Source organism: Nematolebias whitei, chromosome 20 (assembly GCF_014905685.2).
Source record: "Nematolebias whitei isolate Nwh7 chromosome 20, NemWhi1, whole genome shotgun sequence".
NCBI lineage: Eukaryota > Metazoa > Chordata > Actinopteri > Cyprinodontiformes > Rivulidae > Nematolebias > Nematolebias whitei.
The window spans coordinates 20,753,572-20,771,885 of NC_056517.1; the positions used below are offsets into that span (position 1 = coordinate 20,753,572).

Here is an 18,314-nt window from a genome sequence, read left to right on the forward strand (position 1 = left end):
CAAGGTCAAGGATGTTTGTCACTAACTAATGTTAACTGCCCATGAACCGTGTGTTTGAGTTAGCAGAGAGAGCTGAATGAGGAGCTGTTTTGATACTGCATGTGCAGCTGGTACTCCAAGGTCCTCCTCAGAGTCCGGAGGAGGAGATGATAAGTGTGCATTGTAAAAAACAATCCTGGCACACTGTCCAGTTGCAAATCTTCGCGACCGGGCCTTCAGTGTAACCTTTGTGTTAAGTCTGGATGAACTCTGCCCTTGCAAGTAAACTGGGTTACAAAATCCTCTCTTGTCTGCGAGTGTGACTCCTTTTTAAGTAAGCAGATAATGAAAGAATATTTTGATCCAACTCTATCTACCTATCTATCTATCTTGGTCTGTATGTGTGCATGTGTGTAAGTTATAAACCTTGGAAAAGAAAAGTGTTGCACAGAATCAATGAGGTATCTTCTCCTATTGCTTCACTTTTGCCACATCCAATATGGCGGGGAAATTAATGCACGATTCAGTGCTCAGTGAGGTGTCTACGTATATATGTCTATGCTTTCCTCATGCTCAGAGTCTCATGTTTTGGGCTCATGTATTCTATATCAGCATTCTGACTGGTTAATTTTTCTGTCATTTATTAAACAAATACTTTGAGAGAGTTTGACCCAGTTCAGTCTTCTCTAATGAAAGTTAATTTCTAACCAATGAGAGCTACTTCTATATCTGCCTGGAGACAAAAATGTAAAATATTCTGATTGGATAACTTGTTTTCATGAATTTAAAAAAAAATCTTGCTCAGTTGCTAAAAAAGTTTAAAGAAAATAAGAGAAAGCAACAAAGAAACAGCACTGAAAATATTTATTTAATCAAAAATAAATATTAAATTAAGATTCTAAATGTAACCTTTCATAAAGACCCTGAGGGTTCTCTAATAATTTTACACTGTACAAGTATATATTCATGTCAAGTCCAGATTTGTTCCTGTTGTTCTCTGTATGCGTGTTTAATTAATGATTTGTGAGCTATTGTTTATCGCTGCATATTTAGCCTTTTTGGAGATTAATATTCACACAAAAGGAGGCTGTTAAGGTCACCTTTCATATATCCCCAGATGGAAATCAATGCATTCAGATGAGTCGCTCTGTTTAAGAAAGCTTTAGTTGCACATGAACTTCAAATGTACCCTTTTGAAATATATGACGTTCGTCTCAAAATCTCCAGGGATGTTGCTCCTGATGGTCTAATGTACGCTTCATTGTGCTGCCTCCAAACATGTCAGCAGTGTGGTACAGAGTTTGTGCTACAAGGTGAGTCACAAGAACACAGTCAGGAGATTATCCATCTTGTAAGGCTTCAGGCTACATGTGGTCAAGGCACAGTTGGTCAGATCTGTCACACTGCTGCGCTGGAAACTACAAAATTTAGGAGAGTATTTCTTCACTGAAGAAAATGTAAAAACCAACACTGTAGACAGCAAAAAAAATAAATTAAAAAATGCTCCTTTAATATTTCTTATATTGTCTTTAAAAATTAAAAATGCTACACCAACTTTCTTCACACGACCTTTCCCAAACAGCTCCTAATGTCAAAGTCAAATTTATTTATAACACACATTTAAAACATCAGCTGTTACCAAAGTGCTAATGTGTTACATCAGTTGCGTAAAACATAAAAAGCTGGAACATTTGCTTTGACTCAGGAGTTTAAAAGTATAATGATTTTGCTGAAATACTGCAAAGCAGTTGTGACTGGAGTTAAATGAGTCCTGAAAGCAGTCGGAACGACCATCTTGTTTTTGTTTTTAGTTTTCTACATCTCCTTACAACCTAGATTTTTTTTTGTTACATTTTCTTTTAATTACGATTTTATTTTCACTTGTTAAAAAAAAAAATCTCTATTTGTATAATACATCCTTTATGATTGTCTGTTGTTGTCTTTGTTAAAATCAGGTCTCTCTTGTAGATGAGTCCCCAAGGCTCAATGGGATTAACCTGTATACTGTAATTTCTTGACTATTGAGCGCACCCAAATATAAGCCACGCCCTCTAAATTTAAACAATGATAATAATTTTGTACAAAGTACATATATAGGCCACACTTGTGTATAAACTGCAGGTGTCCATGTGAGACATTTACACAGAAAGATTTTTTAAACTTTTGATTTAATACGTATAACATACACAAATACGTACAGTAAATGTTTTTTTTTTTTCTGAACAGTGCCTGTTACACGGATGGTACAAAAAGACAAAAACAAAAAAAACCAGTAACCTACCAGGAAGTCACTGATTGCTATCTTCATCTTCCTCCTGCAGAGGATTTTTTTTAAACTGCTCCTCTGTCAACATCCACTGGCAGACTGGAGCAGAAGTTGCTCTTTGAATGTCACCAGTTGTGGTAAACAATTTCTTGCCACCAGTCATCAAAGCCTCCCACCGAGCTTCGAGTGTCACTTTAATACATGATTCACTCTGATATGAGTGGCTTTGAATAATTTGTTGTGCTCCCAAGGAGGGGCACAAGTTCCCCCTCCCCATTCTCTCCTCCACTCCTCGTTTCATTGGTCCATTGTGACCTGTTTGGTAATTTCATCAGTCAGATTTTGTAAAATCTTTATTTATACAGGTAGTCTCACTGAGTCACGAGAACCCACCCCCCAGGAGAGATGTGTATTGGACAGCTATGTGAGCGCCCAGGTGTGATGAGGCAAAATGTTTTGGTGGCAGGAAGCTTGTTAGCCCGTCAAAAAACAAATATCCACAAATTAGTCGCAGCACTGTATAAGCCGCGGGGTTCAAAGCATGTGGAAAAAGCAGCGGCTTATAGTCCAGAAGTTATGGTGAATAAAGGTTGAATGAATGAATCTGTTAAAAAATACTGGTATGGTGATGAGTAAGTTAAAACTCCTGACAGGAAAAAACAGGAAAAATGGTCCAAATAGTCAACTTTGAAGGCTTTGAATATGCCTTTCATGTCAGGCAATTACTTGAATGTCTGATTTTTATGGCAGCAGCAGGTAATAAATGTGTATTGATTATTATAGACAAATCAAAGTCAGTAAAGAAAACTTATTTAACAAATGCCTCAAAATAGTCCGATCTAAATCCCACTTATCTAGATCTAATCTGGACCACTTTTGATAGTTCTGCACTGCAACTCCACTGTGTTGAGCAGCTGAGTGGAACCTGCACTATGGCAGGTGCTGTGTGGGATCGTTGTAGCCCAAATGTCAGCCCTCACATCCGTTAGATTGGGGGGGGGGGGGGGGTGTTTAGAAGATCTGTGACTGGGTTTACATAGAAACACACAGCAATGCCAATCAAGGCCAAGGGTGAGCCATAACAAAACTCTTCATGACGTTTCTGGTTGGTGTTGCTTTCCACGTGAACATCCTAGTGAAAACGTATGCAGCTGCTTTTACCACACTAAAGTGTAGGGACCGTGCGTATAAACCATCTGCATACCCACAGATGCTAGCCACTGAGGCTTGATCCTTGTCTAAACTGCAGCTAGCAGGGGAGAGGGGTGCAGCGAGGGAGATTTAGGAGTTGGGTAACCATGGGAACTACAGCTGAAATGGGTAGTAGTGACTCAAGCAGTTTCATCCACCAAAATTTCCTAACACGCGTACAATGTGGCCAACACACAAAATGACGACAGAGCTCATGTGTAACCACTGTTTGTGACAGCAGTTGTGGTACAGCAGGAGGTCAAGGAACGTCCTGAGTTCACATGGAGAGAAGAAGACTTTCACAACATACCAATGTTGGACAGACAAAGGAGATGGCTGTGTAACAAGCTCAGATGGGGAGGATTTGATCATGGCTTGAGATAAATAAAGGGATTAGTCGCAGATGTGACAGTACATCTGTACAGAAACCCCTTTTTGTGCTGCTCTTGGTGGTGATGTGTGAGGGGAAGTGGCAAACAGCCCAAGAGTGGAAGTTCCTCAGTAACGAGAAGTGTGACTTTATACCCTGAGATAGCTATCTTACAGATCGTATTAAGTTGTAAAACAGGGGAACCTGAACCGCCATGTTTGTTGGCAACAAATTCACCAAAAGACGACGTCGACAGCTTGGGGCTTTGCTCACCACTGACTGAAAAGTGGGTGCAAGTTGACAGAGACACAATGCTAATGCCAAATGTGGAGAGGAGCCACGTCTCATGCGCAGCTCTAAAGAGGGAGCGGCATCCAAGGGATGTTTGATTTGGATTAAACTGCCATGATTTATTTTATGAAGTGTACAAGAGATTTTTACTGTTGGAAACTTACATTGAAACTGGGTTTAGTACAATTTAGGGTATTTGAGCACTGTTTAATATATGGACAGCTGTCCCTGCATCCACACAGGTGTAGAAGCTTATTTGGATTTAAAAGATGGAATTTATGCTGGAAAATCTATAACCACTTCTTTTTATCTCTTATGACTGAGAGTATGTGTTGGAAATGCCCCTCAATTACTATCACATCCTATTTTAGATCAGTGTCCACAAAATGACATGAAACATGGTAATTTTTGTGATGACTAAAATTGATTTTAATCAACCTTAGCCTGATATAGTTAAAACTATATCTGCCACCTTGAATTATATTGACTTCAAAAAGATAACCAGTTGTAGATTCGTCAAACTGTTTGGTAAGTGATAGCAACAAAGGAAATTGTTCAACATCAGGACAACACAGTTATTATTGATCAGAAAGTGTTATTATGTTTTCAGGTTTGCTAAACCACATTTACCTTCCTGTCAAAAAACTGGAAGGAAGCTACAGAATTAGCCACGTGTTGGGTGAAGCTTGCAGCTAAATAATGAATACTGTATGCATATATGTATATATATATATATATATATATATATATATATATATATATATATTTATTTATTTATTTATTTATTTATTTATTTATTTATTTTATTAATTTGTTTTTTCTTCATTCAGCTGCTCCCTTCTTCAGGGGCCACCACAGCAAACTATCGTAATTTTCGCTGTATAAGTCGCAGTTTCCTTTTTTGCATAAATTAGAATGCCTGTGATTTATACACCAAAGTGACTAATATAAGTATTTCCCCATATTTATAACCCAATGTTTGGCTGAGATCTGACAATTTCATTCATTCTGACATGGAAAATATTGAACACTACCATGTTCAGCCACTAGAGGGCCCTTGAGTAATATGGCAAGCCAAGTGTCTCATTAATAGGTAAAAGTGGCTATTAATGAGACACTTGGCTTGCCATACAAAGCCACCTTCATCTTGTAGTGTTCTATGGGCTAGGTTAGCTTCAGAGCTTCACTACAGTCATATTTAAATAACGAGTTCTCTCTTTTTCGAGCTAATTACAGCTATGTCAGAATCAGAATCAGAATGCCTTTATTGTCATTATACACAGTACAATGAAATTAAGAGCCACTCCTTTTTCCAGTGCAAAAACACGCCTTAAGAAAACACACATTAAACACACACTAAAAATATTTAAAAAAATGTAACGCAATATAGATATAATAATGAAAGTAAAATATACAAGTATTACACAATTGTATTGCACATTATGGATATTAGTGAGGTAGTTAAGGTGACTGAGGGTATGAAATGTCAGTAGTATTGCACAATAGAAGTCCAGGGGTTTGGGAGGTTATATTATTAAATCAGTGCATGTGTGAGTTCAGTGTGGTGATGGCTTTCGGGAAAAAACTGTTCTTGAATCTGTTCTTGTTCTGATGCACCTGTAGCGTTTCCCTGAAGGTAACAAGTCAAACAGTTCAAAACCCGGGTGTGAACAGTCCATGATTATGTTTTCTGCTCTGTTCGGGCAGCGTGATGTGTAAATGTCCAATCAGGGAGGGGAGAGGGCAGCCAATTATCTTTTGTGCTGTCTTGACTACTCTCTGAAGCCTCTCCCTGTCAGCCAGGGTGCAGCTGCCGTACCATACTGAGATACAGTATGTCAGCAGGCTCTCAATGGACGAGTGGTAGAAGGTCAGCAGCAGTTTTGTGTTCAAGTTGTGCTTCTTAAGGACTCTTAAGAAGTGTAGTCTCTGCTGAGCCTTCTTGATGACCGCTGTGGTGTTCTCTTTCCATTTTAGGTCAGCAGAGATATGGACACCAAGAAATCTGAAAGTGTGAACCCTCTCCACGCACTCGCCGTTGATGTAAAGGGGGGCTAGGTTGGTGCTGTGCTTCCTGAAATCAATAATCACCTCCTTGGTTTTTTTGATATTCAGAGCCAGATTTTTCTCTGAGCACCAGGTTGCTAGCTCCAGGACCTCCTGTCTGTAAAATGTCTCATCTCCCTTAGAGATTAGTCCGACCACTGTGGTGTCATCAGCGAACTTGACGATGAGGTTGTTGTTGTGGGCCAGGCTGCAGTCATGGGTGTAGATACAGTACAGCAGGGGGCTCAGCACACAGCCCTGTGGGGAGCCAGTGCTCAGCGTACGAGTGGAGGGGAGGTGGGGACCAAGTCTTACAGATTGGGGCCGATTGGTTAGGAAGTCTTTTATCCAGGCACATGTGAGTGGGGGGAGGCCGAGATTGTCCAATGTATTTATAAGAATGTCCGGAATGATTGTGTTAAAGGCCGAGCTGTAATCCACAAAGAGCATTCGAACGTAGCTGTGCTGTTATTCCAGGTGGCTCAGCGCGGTGTGGAGAGATACTGCAATAGCATCCTCTGTGGACCTGTTGGTGCGATATGCAAACTGGTAGGGGTCAAAGTTCGGAGGGAGATAGTCCATGATGTGCTGGAGAACCAGTCTCTCGAAGCACTTCATGATTACCGGAGTGAGAGCCACCGGTCGGTAATCATTCAGGCTGGTGATGGTAGGCGTTTTCGGCACTGGGATGATGGTTGCAGATTTTAAGCAGGGAGGGATGACAGCCTGGGCCAGGGAGAGATTGAAAATTCTGGTGAACGTGTGGTCGAGCTGGAGGGCACATGTTTTGAGCACCCTGCCAGGTACTCCATCTGGGCCAGTAGCTTTTCTGGGGTTCACTGATTGGAGGAAACGTCTAACATCATGCTCCCGTACAGTGAGTGGAGTGGTGCAGTAACCAGGTGGGTGTGGGAGCAGGGCAGGATCAGATGGGTGCTGCTGTGGTGCATCAAAGCGTGCAAAGAAGCAGTTTAGCTCCTCTGCTAGTGATGCACTCAGGTCTCCTGTTGTCACCTCACAGCCTCTATAGTTAGTGATGTTTTTTATGCCCTTCCACACCTCCCGTGAGTTGTTGCTGGACAGATGGGACTCTATATTCCTTTTATGGTCAGCCTTTGCTGTTTTTATTCCCTTATTCAGGTTGGCTCGAGCAGCTCGGTACAGAGCTCTGTCACCTGACCTGAAGGCAGCGTCGCAGGCTCTGAGGAGTGTGCGAACCTGGCTGGTCATCCATGGTTTCTGGTTGGGGTAAACACGAATGTTTTTGACCATAGTCACATTTCCGATGCAGAAGTTGATCTAGTCCAGTACTGTTCCTGTGTATGTTTCCATTTCCTGATGTTGACATAAGTCCAAGTTAGTTTGTTCAAAGCAGTCCTGTAGGTCATCGAGTGCATTACTAGGCCAGATTGTAACAGTTTTTGTTTTAGGCCTTGCTCTGCGTCTTAGGGGGGTGTAAGCTGGGGGGAGCAGGAGGGAAAGATGGTCTGACTGCCCGAGGTTGGGGAGGGGTATGGCTCTGTATGCATGTTTAATGTTCGAGTAAACATGGTCCAGAATGTTCTCCACCCTAGTAGAACACTTAACATGCTGGTAGAATTTTGGGAGAACAGTCTTCAGATTAGCCCTATTGAAATCTCCTGCAATTATATGAACACCGACCGTCAGGGTGAGCCCGCTGCTGTTCATTGATGGTGTTCAGCAGGAGAGAGAGTGCCGTATTTACATTAGCATCGGGGGGTATATACACAGCAATAATTATCACAACTGTTAGCTCTCTCGGTAGAAAAAAAGGTCGGCATCTCACGGACATGTACTCAAGGTCTGGGGAACAGTGATTGTCTATAATTTTCCCGTTATTACACCAGTCCTCATGCACATAAATACAGAGCCCCCCACCTCTGCTCTTACCGGAGTCCGCAGTCCTGTCCCAGCGTAGCAGAGAGCAGCCTGCTAGCTGTATGCTAGCATCGGGTATCCCGGAGTGAAGCCAGGTTTCGGTGATAATCAGAACACAGCAGTCACGAACATAGCGATTTCCAGCGAGTTGCAATTCCAAATAATCCGTTTTATGCACTAGGGATCTGGCATTAGAGAGATAAAGGCTCGGTAGAGGTGGCTTGTGGGGTTGTGATCTTAGCCTTAGCATAACGCCAGACCTGCAGCCTCGCTTCTGCTTCCTCTCCCTTCTCTGTCTGCGCCGCCTCCCAGGCCCGACAACAATGTGACAGAGGTACTGTGCGTAGATGGTTTAATCAGTGACATGAGATGTTAATTTTTTTTGACCCATCAAAATAAATTGGTCATTTATTGAACAGAATCAAAATTTAACATCAAAACATTGTAAACTTGATTAGACTGGTCTGGTTCTGATTAATAAAACTTGGCACGTTTTACTTAATAAAACAACAAACATTTCTGAAGGCATCTGGATTAATTACTGGCAAGATAGAAGAGTTTTAAAGATGGGAAATATGGAGGAGTTTAAAGGGAGATGTTGAAGGAAGATGTATGTCTGTAGACTAGAACAACACGCTCCTTCCAAACGCAGTTCGCCCGCGGTACACTTCGCGTGAAGCTCGTGACGACTCTTTACCTTGGCAGAGGATGGGTCCGCTACGGTCAAGAGGTCACTGGCATGCTACCTTTCAGCGTCTCCTCAGGGCGGCTGCGACTCGGCAGAAGTTGTGAGATATTTCGTTCTACAGAACAAACTTCCTCAGAAGTTGTAGGGCATTCGCCTGGTGATAGTCACAGCGAGGCGCCGTGACCACAGCAGAGATGGATGACTCCATCAGACTGGAAAACTGAGTCCGAAGTTCCACTCAGCAGTGGAAAAACTCCAGAACTCCAGAACAGCTAGAACTCTCCCAGAACCTCAGAAGACCCAGCAGACTAATAGTTCCAGGAAGTGTCGACTTTTAAAGAGTTCTGCTTCCGGTCACTTTAGTAAGTTCTGATTGGTTGAAGCAACCAACAGGGATGTGGTTCTAGTGATGTCAAAGGGTTTTTACAAGTCAAGAAAACAGCAAGAATGTTTTAGGAACAGACAGAGAAATGTTTTGGCAAAGTGAGAAACACTGCAGGTGCCAGTTTTCTTATTTACTGTCTGAGAGTTTTAAAAACACGACAGCCCGTTCTAACAACTTGTTTTTGACTGCCTCCGACTTTTGACCGACATCACTCTTTCTCATTTCAGACAGAAGATCAAAAATGCATAATTACTTTGTAAAATAGACATTTAACTTGATTTCTAATTTAAATGAGGATTAAAAAATCATTAATACTGTTTCACAGTTGATTTAAAATGAGTGGTTCACTTCAACATTTAGAAATGGTATGAACTAAACACACTTTTGATTATCAAGATATTGTAAAATAGTAATGATAATATAAAAAAGAGAGTGTTCTTTCAATTGATTAGTTCAGGATACAATTAGACAGTCTCTGGGTGAGCTAATTTGTATTTCTGGATTCAAATCAATGAAATAACAGTTCCTGTCCCATGAAGGTCTTCAGAGGCAGGTTTTGGTCGGAGGCCTAGTCCACTACAGTCTCGCTCAAGAACTCCTGGAGCAAACATCAAATCAGCTGCATTCCGCCGCACCGCCCAGGAGAAATGCAGCTGATTTGACCATTGAAGTGCATTTATTAAGGAAAAGTCAACTGAGACGCACAATTACTATAATGTCAAGCAAACAAATATTTGTTTTGTAGATGATTATCTTGTTAAATTTTGAAGAAATGCACAGCGAGTCGTCCCTCTGCTCTCTCCTGCTTCTGCGTGTCGGCTTTTGAAATACAGCTGATTTGACCGTCAAAGTGCATTTATTAAGCAAAAGATAAAAAGAGACACACCTTTGCTAAAATTTTGAGCAAACAAATAATTGTTTTTAAGTGTTAATCTTATTAAATGCTTGTTAAATTCCACCCATGCATGCTCCAGCGGCCGTCATTTGGCAGACAATCAATATTTGGAACAACAATTGACCACATTTTCGGGTTGTCGGCGGTGATGCGTAACAAAAACGCATCAGCGCTGATGCATAATAGATGCAATTTATACTGCGAAGCGACATATTTATATTTTTCCCACTTTATTATACATATTTGGACTGATGCGACGTATACAGCAGTGCAACGTGTACAGCGGCAAGCACAGTAAGTCACACAAAGACATGGCAATTATTTTTACGACGGATGCCCTTCTTGACGCAATCGCAGACCAACGAGCTACCACAGCCCTCTGTGTGGAGCAGAGAGCTGCTGTCTAGGGCACCTGGGGGAGCAGATGAGGGGGTTAAGGGCCTTGCTCAAGGGCCCAGAGTGGGGAAAATGAGGGTGGAGACAGCTGTGGGTGCTTCACCAATCCCACCCGCATTTTGATGTTGTTGGTACAGGGAGTTGAACCAGCAATCTTCCGATCAAAGGCCTACCTTCTCTAACCTCTGCACCACCACTCCCATATATATATATATATATATATATATATATATATATATACACACACCCATCAGGATTATTGCAAAATTAGTTAATTTTCTGAATAGCATTAAAGTATAAACACAAATACATTTGAATCAGTTTCTTATTTGTGAGGTTTTACAAATATTTAAAATTACTGCATACTGTTCAGGCTTTCGGTGATTCGCTTTCCTTTTTTATTTTTACCCTTTAGATGAATGACAAGTGAAGCCTTTTTTGTTTGAACTAATAAGAGGTTTTGCTTAGCTTGTGTAGCAAAAAAAATGCAGGAAGCCTTGACGAGACTAGAGACTGAATAGTTTCAAGGCTGCAGACAAAATAAAACTCCCACTCGATGGATGAAGAAGCAGACTTGCACAGAAACTGAGATGAAGCCTGCAGCGTCCTCCTGATGACTGCAGCCAGTTTAGATAATGGGAACCTCCTCACATACACACATACACACACACACACAGCTCTAGAGCTGGGATGACATTTTAGAGGTTTTACTCAGTCGACCTCCGTTTAGTTTCTGGTGAGTTTCAGTGTCTCTCATTGGTTTTGTCCAGAGCAGCTGTGTGCTTCTGTCTGTAAAACATTCATGCTGGCTGGACCAGAGCCCTCTGGGAGTCAAAGCCACCCACTTCCAACTGTGGATCAGATCACAGGCCTCAGCACATTCTCCCACATTAAAAGGAAAATTCCAACCATGTTGTGCTCATTGTCTCTGCTGCTGAGGGAATCTTGTGGCAAAATCACTTCCTATATTCCTTTGACTTCCATTGTCAACTTGGAGATCAAGAAAAAATTAACATTAAGAGCAGCCAATGGAAGCCATGTAGACAAAAGGGAAACATACTTACTGTAATTTGACCAGATACAGAAGTAAAATGAAAAGTGAAACTGTTTTCATGCATATAAAAGGGAAAAGTTTGTGCAAAATAAGTTTGAGATGAAAGGTTGCACACAACAACAACCAACTCTATCTGTGAAAGCTCACTGAGACAAAACAACACAATAAACCTAAAGTCTTCAAGTACGTTAATATACCTTTTAAATTGATAGTTCAGATCTTTTGATAGGGTTCTATAGAAAAGTTATAAATATTTAATATGTTATCTGTTGTACATAGCTCTTTGGACAACCTCAGTTTGAAGAAATACTAACTAGGGCTGTGCGATACATCGAATATACTCGATGTATCACAAGTTTTTCTATTTAAAATGCCTCTATCGCAACCATCGAGTATTATTTATAGATTAATAAACAAAAAACAGTTAGGTTGTAAAGCAACGTAAAATACTAAAAACAGGAACATGTCTGCATTGGTTTATGCCATGAACTTAGCAGATGTTTCAAGACACGTAGAGAGGTCAAGTTGCTTCACACACGTTTACTAATGTGAAGGCGGTGAGGCTGAAGAGGATTATTTAATATATGTAAATGATTTATTTTTTTAGACATTTATTTTGTACATTTACTGCTGTTTGTTAAGAAATGTCCCTGTGTGACAATTGGGACAAAGCTTTGACTCAGAAATATATTTTTATTACTTTATGGAAAGAAAAATATATATTGAGATATATACTGTATATCACGATTTTTCTTAAAAATATCTAGATATTAACTTTGGTCCATATCGCCCAGTCCTAATAATAACTAGATCTGATAAGTGATTAAGTAAATGTTAGTCTGACCGATTGTAGACAGATTGCTGCAGTGACTGTAGTGCTATTAGAGAGTATAACAAAGTCCATGCTCAAGAGAGAGACTATAGTTCAAGGATTCAAGGAGTCAAGAATTTTTTATTGTCATACAAGCTCACATTTTCATGTTTATGGTAGAAAATCGGACTCAGGTCCCAGATCAAGAAGCCTAACAGTTAACAAATAAATAAATACAAAAGCTGAATTAAGTGCAGCTCGAGTTCAGCAGTCTGACAGCTGCAGGGAAGAAACTGTTTCTGAGCCTGGTGGTCTTGCTCTGAATGCTCCTCAGCCGCCTGTTTGAGGGGAGGGGCTGGAACAGACTGTGTGCAGGATGAGAGGAGTCCTTCATGATGCGGAGCGCCCTCCCCCTGCATCGTGAAGTGTAGAGGTCCGAGGTGGTGGGAAGGCTTCTCCTCACAGTCTTCTGTGCAGCCTTCATCACCCTCTGCAGAGCCATCCTCTCAGCAGCAGTGCAGCTGCCGTGCCACATGGAGATGCAGGTGCAGAGAACGCTCTCCACCACACAGCGATAGAAGCTCCTCAGGACAAAGTTCCCAAGTCCAGCTCTCCGTAGCTTCCAGAGGAAGTAGAGATGCTGGTGGGCCTTCTTGACCCAACAGGAAGTGTTGGTTCTCCAGGTGAGGTCACTGGATATATGCACTCCCAGGTACATGTAGCAGAAGAACACCTCCACAGCTGCTCCTCCGACATGTAGGGGATGAAGAGGATCCTTGTTCGTTCTGAAATCCACCATCTCCGTGGTCTTCTCCACATTGATGCAGATTATTGTCTCTGCACCACTGCACCAGGTGTTCCACCTCCTCTCTGTATTTGGATTCATTGTTCGTGATGCGTCCCACCACTGCTGTGTGTCATCTGCAAATTTCACTATATGGCAGTTGGAGTGTCTAGCTGAGCAGTCACGTGTCAGCAGAGTAAACAGGAGGGGGCTCAGCACACAGCCCTGGGGCGAGCCAGTGCTGAGGGTGATGGAGGAGGAAACGATGTTGTGGATCCTAACAGTCTGAGGTCTGTTGGTCAGGAAGTCCAGAATCCACTTCCCCAGTGTGGGACTCAGTCCAAGAAAGGAGAGCTTCTGCACCAGGGTCTGTGGGATGATGGTGTTGAAGGCCGAGGAGAAATCTAGAAAGAGCAGAGTAAGTATTTCTGCTCTCCAAGTGGGTGAGGACTGTGTGGACCACCGATGAGACCGATGAGATGGCATCAGCAGTGGAGCGGTTATTAAATGGTATTTGCGAGGGAGTCTCCAAATATCTCAAGGGGTTCCAGTTTTCTTGTGTGAGGTGCATAGGCTCATAGCTTTTGTTGCTTGCATTTCAAACATGTTTCCCACTGCAAATTTTTCACTCACGATAGTCAAAGTTGTGGCATAGGCTCACGTTAATTTTTGTAAATTGTACGGCGCTAGAGGTGTATTGTTTAAAAACCTGCAAAAGATGTCTCCTTGAAGCAATATCTCACTGCCAAGGTGGATTCAAAGTGAGTGGAAGTGGGCAATAAAACAATGTGCACAGACAAAAAAACAGTTGTGCAAGCAACGCACATGAAAATAAGCCAAGACTGTCAAAAGATAGCTGTTCAAAACGCAGCCACGTGCTTGCCGATTGGTCGCAAACACTGGAATCAGTGAGACTGCAACAACAAATTCACCTGCTATCGCACAATTCTGAGTTGCCAATTAGACTCAGGCCCAGTAAGATAATACCTTAAACCACCAGTCTCAAAAGTTTCATAGTGATTAATGAAGACACTACTCTTTGGTTATTGGCAAGCACAATAGTGACAGCACCCATAGATATAGCACTTCTGTTGCAACCATGGGCACTTCCTGCAGGAGTTTCACAATAATTCTGCCGGGATAACCTCATATTTTGAAACTTTGTTTTGTAAAGTTTTTTAGAATGATGCCATCTATAAATTGATTTTAAGATTTCTGTTGATTTAAGACGACAGCAGCCCACTTTTGTCTTGGCCTCACTCAGGCAAGTGGTTAGCTCATCAATAAGTCGGATTTTTCGTTTCTTTTTCCAAAGTGTGGTAATTCAAAGAACTATCTATAACAGGTAAAATATTGACTGTTCATTACCTTCCCAAAGAACCCCATTTAAAATGCTGATCCACTGTTTTAAAGTCATTTAATTGTACAGCTATACTTTTCTCTAGTTGATGTACATTTTGTTGCTGGGACCAATTCAGGAGCAAGGACTGATTTCCATTACAGTAGTATATTTCACTCAGGTTCAAAGTGGAAATTTTACCCCTGCTGAAAAGTTTATAAAAATGTTTGAAGGATCAATCATCCAGGTAGATAACAACAAAAATGGTTAAATCATGTCATCTGGACCAGTTTCTTTAAGTGAGAAACGTTTTGTCACCCATCCAGAGGACTTCTTCAGTTTGAGGCCTGCCAACCAGGTCTGTCTCATAGGTCAGCCACAGACTGAGGAAGTCCTCTGGATGGGAGACGAAACATTTCTCACTTAAAGAAACTGTTCCAGATGACATGATTTAAACGTTTTTTGTTTATAAAAAGTTGAACATTTATGATCTTCAGCTGTTGAAAGTAAGAAATTAAATTACCCAGATCCAGTTCAATGCCCTGTTACACACCTCAATGTGTGAAAGAATATGTATTATTTCATGTAAAGATTGGAAATTCATAACAGGAAGTGTTGTGTTTTTGTGAACCAGAAATTCATTGTAGGACGCCTTGAAGATCGTAAACGAAGTTAAAGAGCGGTATATAGGCACATACCGTAACATTTTCACACAGCACTCATGTCAGAATCACAAGTTTAAAGTTCTTAAACAGAAAATTAATCCATGTAAAAATATTTTACAATTTTGCAAAATCCTTTCAAACTTAAATGTTAATTCAAATACATGTTTTAGTTGTTCAAACAGGCCCCTGCAGAACCTCTGGTGTCTGAAAAATAATATCCATTTAACAAAATAACTAGCAGGAACTGAGACCTCAACCATCCACACCATCTAAGAGTGTCATTATAATCAGTCCAGTAGTCCATTAGATATTTTGCTAACACAGAAACGGAGTTGACTCCAATAATAAATGACAGTTTTAAATAATAATCTCATTTGTTCATTTAGAGCTCAGTGTTGGGGATGATACACGGTTACCAGATTTGACTAGAATACAGTAGTCCCTTGTTTATTGCGGGGAATCTGAACCCTGAAGACCTATGATAAGTAAAAAGCCACAAAGTAGGAATAGTAGCACAAGTAGTAAGTAGTAGTTCGTTATATATAAGTGAGTTTTGTATAAAAGTGTTTTAAACCCTTCCCACACTCTTGCAATATTGTAAACACACAAAATGTCATGATTTCAGTTCCCTGTCTTGTCTGCTCTTAGCCACGCCCACTTCTTCACTCTGCATGGAGAACAGCTGATCAGCTGCAGCAGAAAGTTTATCCTGCAGCTCTGGGCTCTACAAATGTGCAGCAGGTGATAAATAATTTTAAATAGTTTATTATGAATAAAAATTCCATGCCGATCATGCGGCTCATCCATTAATCAGCCAATTGTGTCATGTCCACTCTTATTTTGAAAAACCATGATAGAGTGAGTCCATGATAAACGAACCACAGAGTAGCGAGGGACTACTGTATATGTAAAATGGACTTTCCATCCATCCATCCATCATCTTTTACCCGCTTCTTCCTTTTCAGGTCACGGGGATCACTGGTGCCCATGTCCAGCAATCACTGTGCGAGGTGTGAGGGACACCCTGGACAGGTCCTCAGTCCATCTCAGGGACACACAAAGACAAACGAGACAAACAATCATTCGCTCTCTCACTCTCACCTAGGGACAATTTAGAGTTACCAATCAGCCTAACATGCATGTTTTTGGTCTTTGGGAGGAAACCGGAGAGAAAACCCATGAATGGAGAGAACATGCAAACTTGGCCCAAAACGGCTCCCAGGCCAGGATTTTAACCGGGGCGACCTGCTCGCTGAGAGGCAACAGTTCTACTGCACCTTTGACTAAATATGACAATTTTTGTGTTAGCTAAGGTTGCTTTGCTGTGACAGCCATCTTGAAACTGGTCGTCTCCAAATGTTAATGAGTAGTAGATGTCCATCAAAAGATTCTTCAGCGCTTGATTGAAATCTTTCTGGTGGTTTGAGAGATTTTTTACAAAGAAGCGCAGACGTGGGAAAAAACATTATCGCCAACTTGTTCCCTTTCAGCAGAGCGTCATGATTAGACACCCTGGTGCGCATCTTGTCAAATCAGGCTTTTTATAGGTTCAGTTCTTGTGCAGGAAAAGATTAACTTCAATTGCTGCTACTTTTGTACTTCATTAGCTAATTTAATTACCTCATGTTAAATAGCCATGAAATGGGCACTTTAGGGTTTGGGATATTGGGATAGGGAACGACTTGCTCCATGCTGGTTATTCAGCACTGATAATTATGTAAACTATATGTGTAGGAGGATGCACCCTGAGGTTAGCCAGGCATTAGCTGTTTGCTCTCTTGTAAATGAGTCCTCGAGGCTCAATGGGATTTACCTGTCTAAATAAAGGTTGAATGGAGTTTGCAACAACGCGGTCCAGAGAAATGAAGGCATATAAAATAGGGATGCACAATATTGGATTTTTGGCCGATATCCGATATGCCGATATGTTAAAACTTATTTGGCTGATAACCAATACCAATATTTTCCCCCCTAGAGCTATAGAGACAACATAGCTTTCTCTGCTCTGGAATTAAAATATTACATTATTCTACATGGTCTTTGTCTTTTTTCCTCTGGTCTTTTTTCAGGTCTTTCTTGTAAATGAGTCCCCCGAGGCTCAACGGGATTAACATCTATAAATAAAGGTTGAATGAATTAATGAATTTGGCCTGCTACCAAATGCAAATGCCAAAAAGGTGGCTGAAAATGATCTAACACCATATAAATATATAATATATATATTTTTTTAAAACTGTGCCTTTTATATCCATGAGTTATTTTGATGGAATGGCTGATGTCCGATATTTAACTTTATCGCTAATATTGGCCGATACCGATACCATGCTGATATTATCACGTATCTTTAGAATAAAATGCACAGAACAGACTTTGTGCAAGAAGAACTACAGCTAATATAACCAAGCAATAACCAAGCTTGTGTCTTTGTGAGTTTAATCAGTTGACTAAACTGTTAGCAAAATATCTCATCAATCACTGAACAGACAACTCATCATGATTTTAAAGGTTAAATTGGCTATAACTTCACCTTTTATCAACAGACGATCATGTGAAACTTTGGCGTGAAAGGCAAACAGTCAGTGGAGCAGCAGTTTGATGCTGTGAGGGTAAACAACTGGTGAGGATCAGAGCAGCCAGGCCTGTTTTCATGCTCTCTCACACACGCGCGCACACAAAGCTAGTCACTGTGCAACACAATGGGCTTCATGGACAGAGTGAATGTAAACGTGTCAACATCTGCAACTCATCAATCTGCTTCCCTAAAGAAGAAGAAAGAAAAAAACGCATCCGCGCTGCACTCCCACGCGAGTCCAAACTGACCCTCGGAAGTGGACCACAGAAACGCCGGTGGTCCCTTACAGTAAAGGTCTGCATGTGTGTGGAGTGGTGCTGGTGGAGGTGGAGAGGTGAGGGGGAGTGGGACCGAACCCTTCGCGCATCTGGACCAGGTTCGTTCATGTCCCATCCAGATGCGCAACGAGGCGCAGGAGCTTGGAAAGGAAGGAATAGGGCTGGGGGGTGGGGGGTGTCCTCCTGTTTAGAGGCAAATAATAATAATAAAAAAAAGAAAAGGCATCTCACCCATTTATGTCTCCCGGTGTGCTCGTAGTGCTCCTGCAGGGTTGTTGGTCGCCTCAGGTGGGGTTTTATTTGGACCGAGCCGCAGCCTCCAGTCTGCACAAATCCGCCAGCAGCTCAGACAGGAGGAGCGACACACGAAACCATATTCCTTCCTCTGTTTGTCTGTCCAGTGAC

At 41.4% G+C, this 18,314-nt stretch overlaps 1 protein-coding gene across 1 annotated transcript in view; it reads right to left on the reverse strand.

The window, feature by feature from the left end:
• sh3kbp1 (SH3-domain kinase binding protein 1) overlaps positions 1–18,314 on the reverse strand; it is a 102,170-nt gene extending 83,856 nt beyond the window's left edge. The window contains exon 1 of the mRNA XM_037694436.1: positions 18,141–18,314. Within this exon, the coding sequence (XP_037550364.1) occupies positions 18,141–18,144 (4 nt within the window). The 5' untranslated portion in view covers positions 18,145–18,314. The remainder of the gene's footprint in view (positions 1–18,140) is intronic.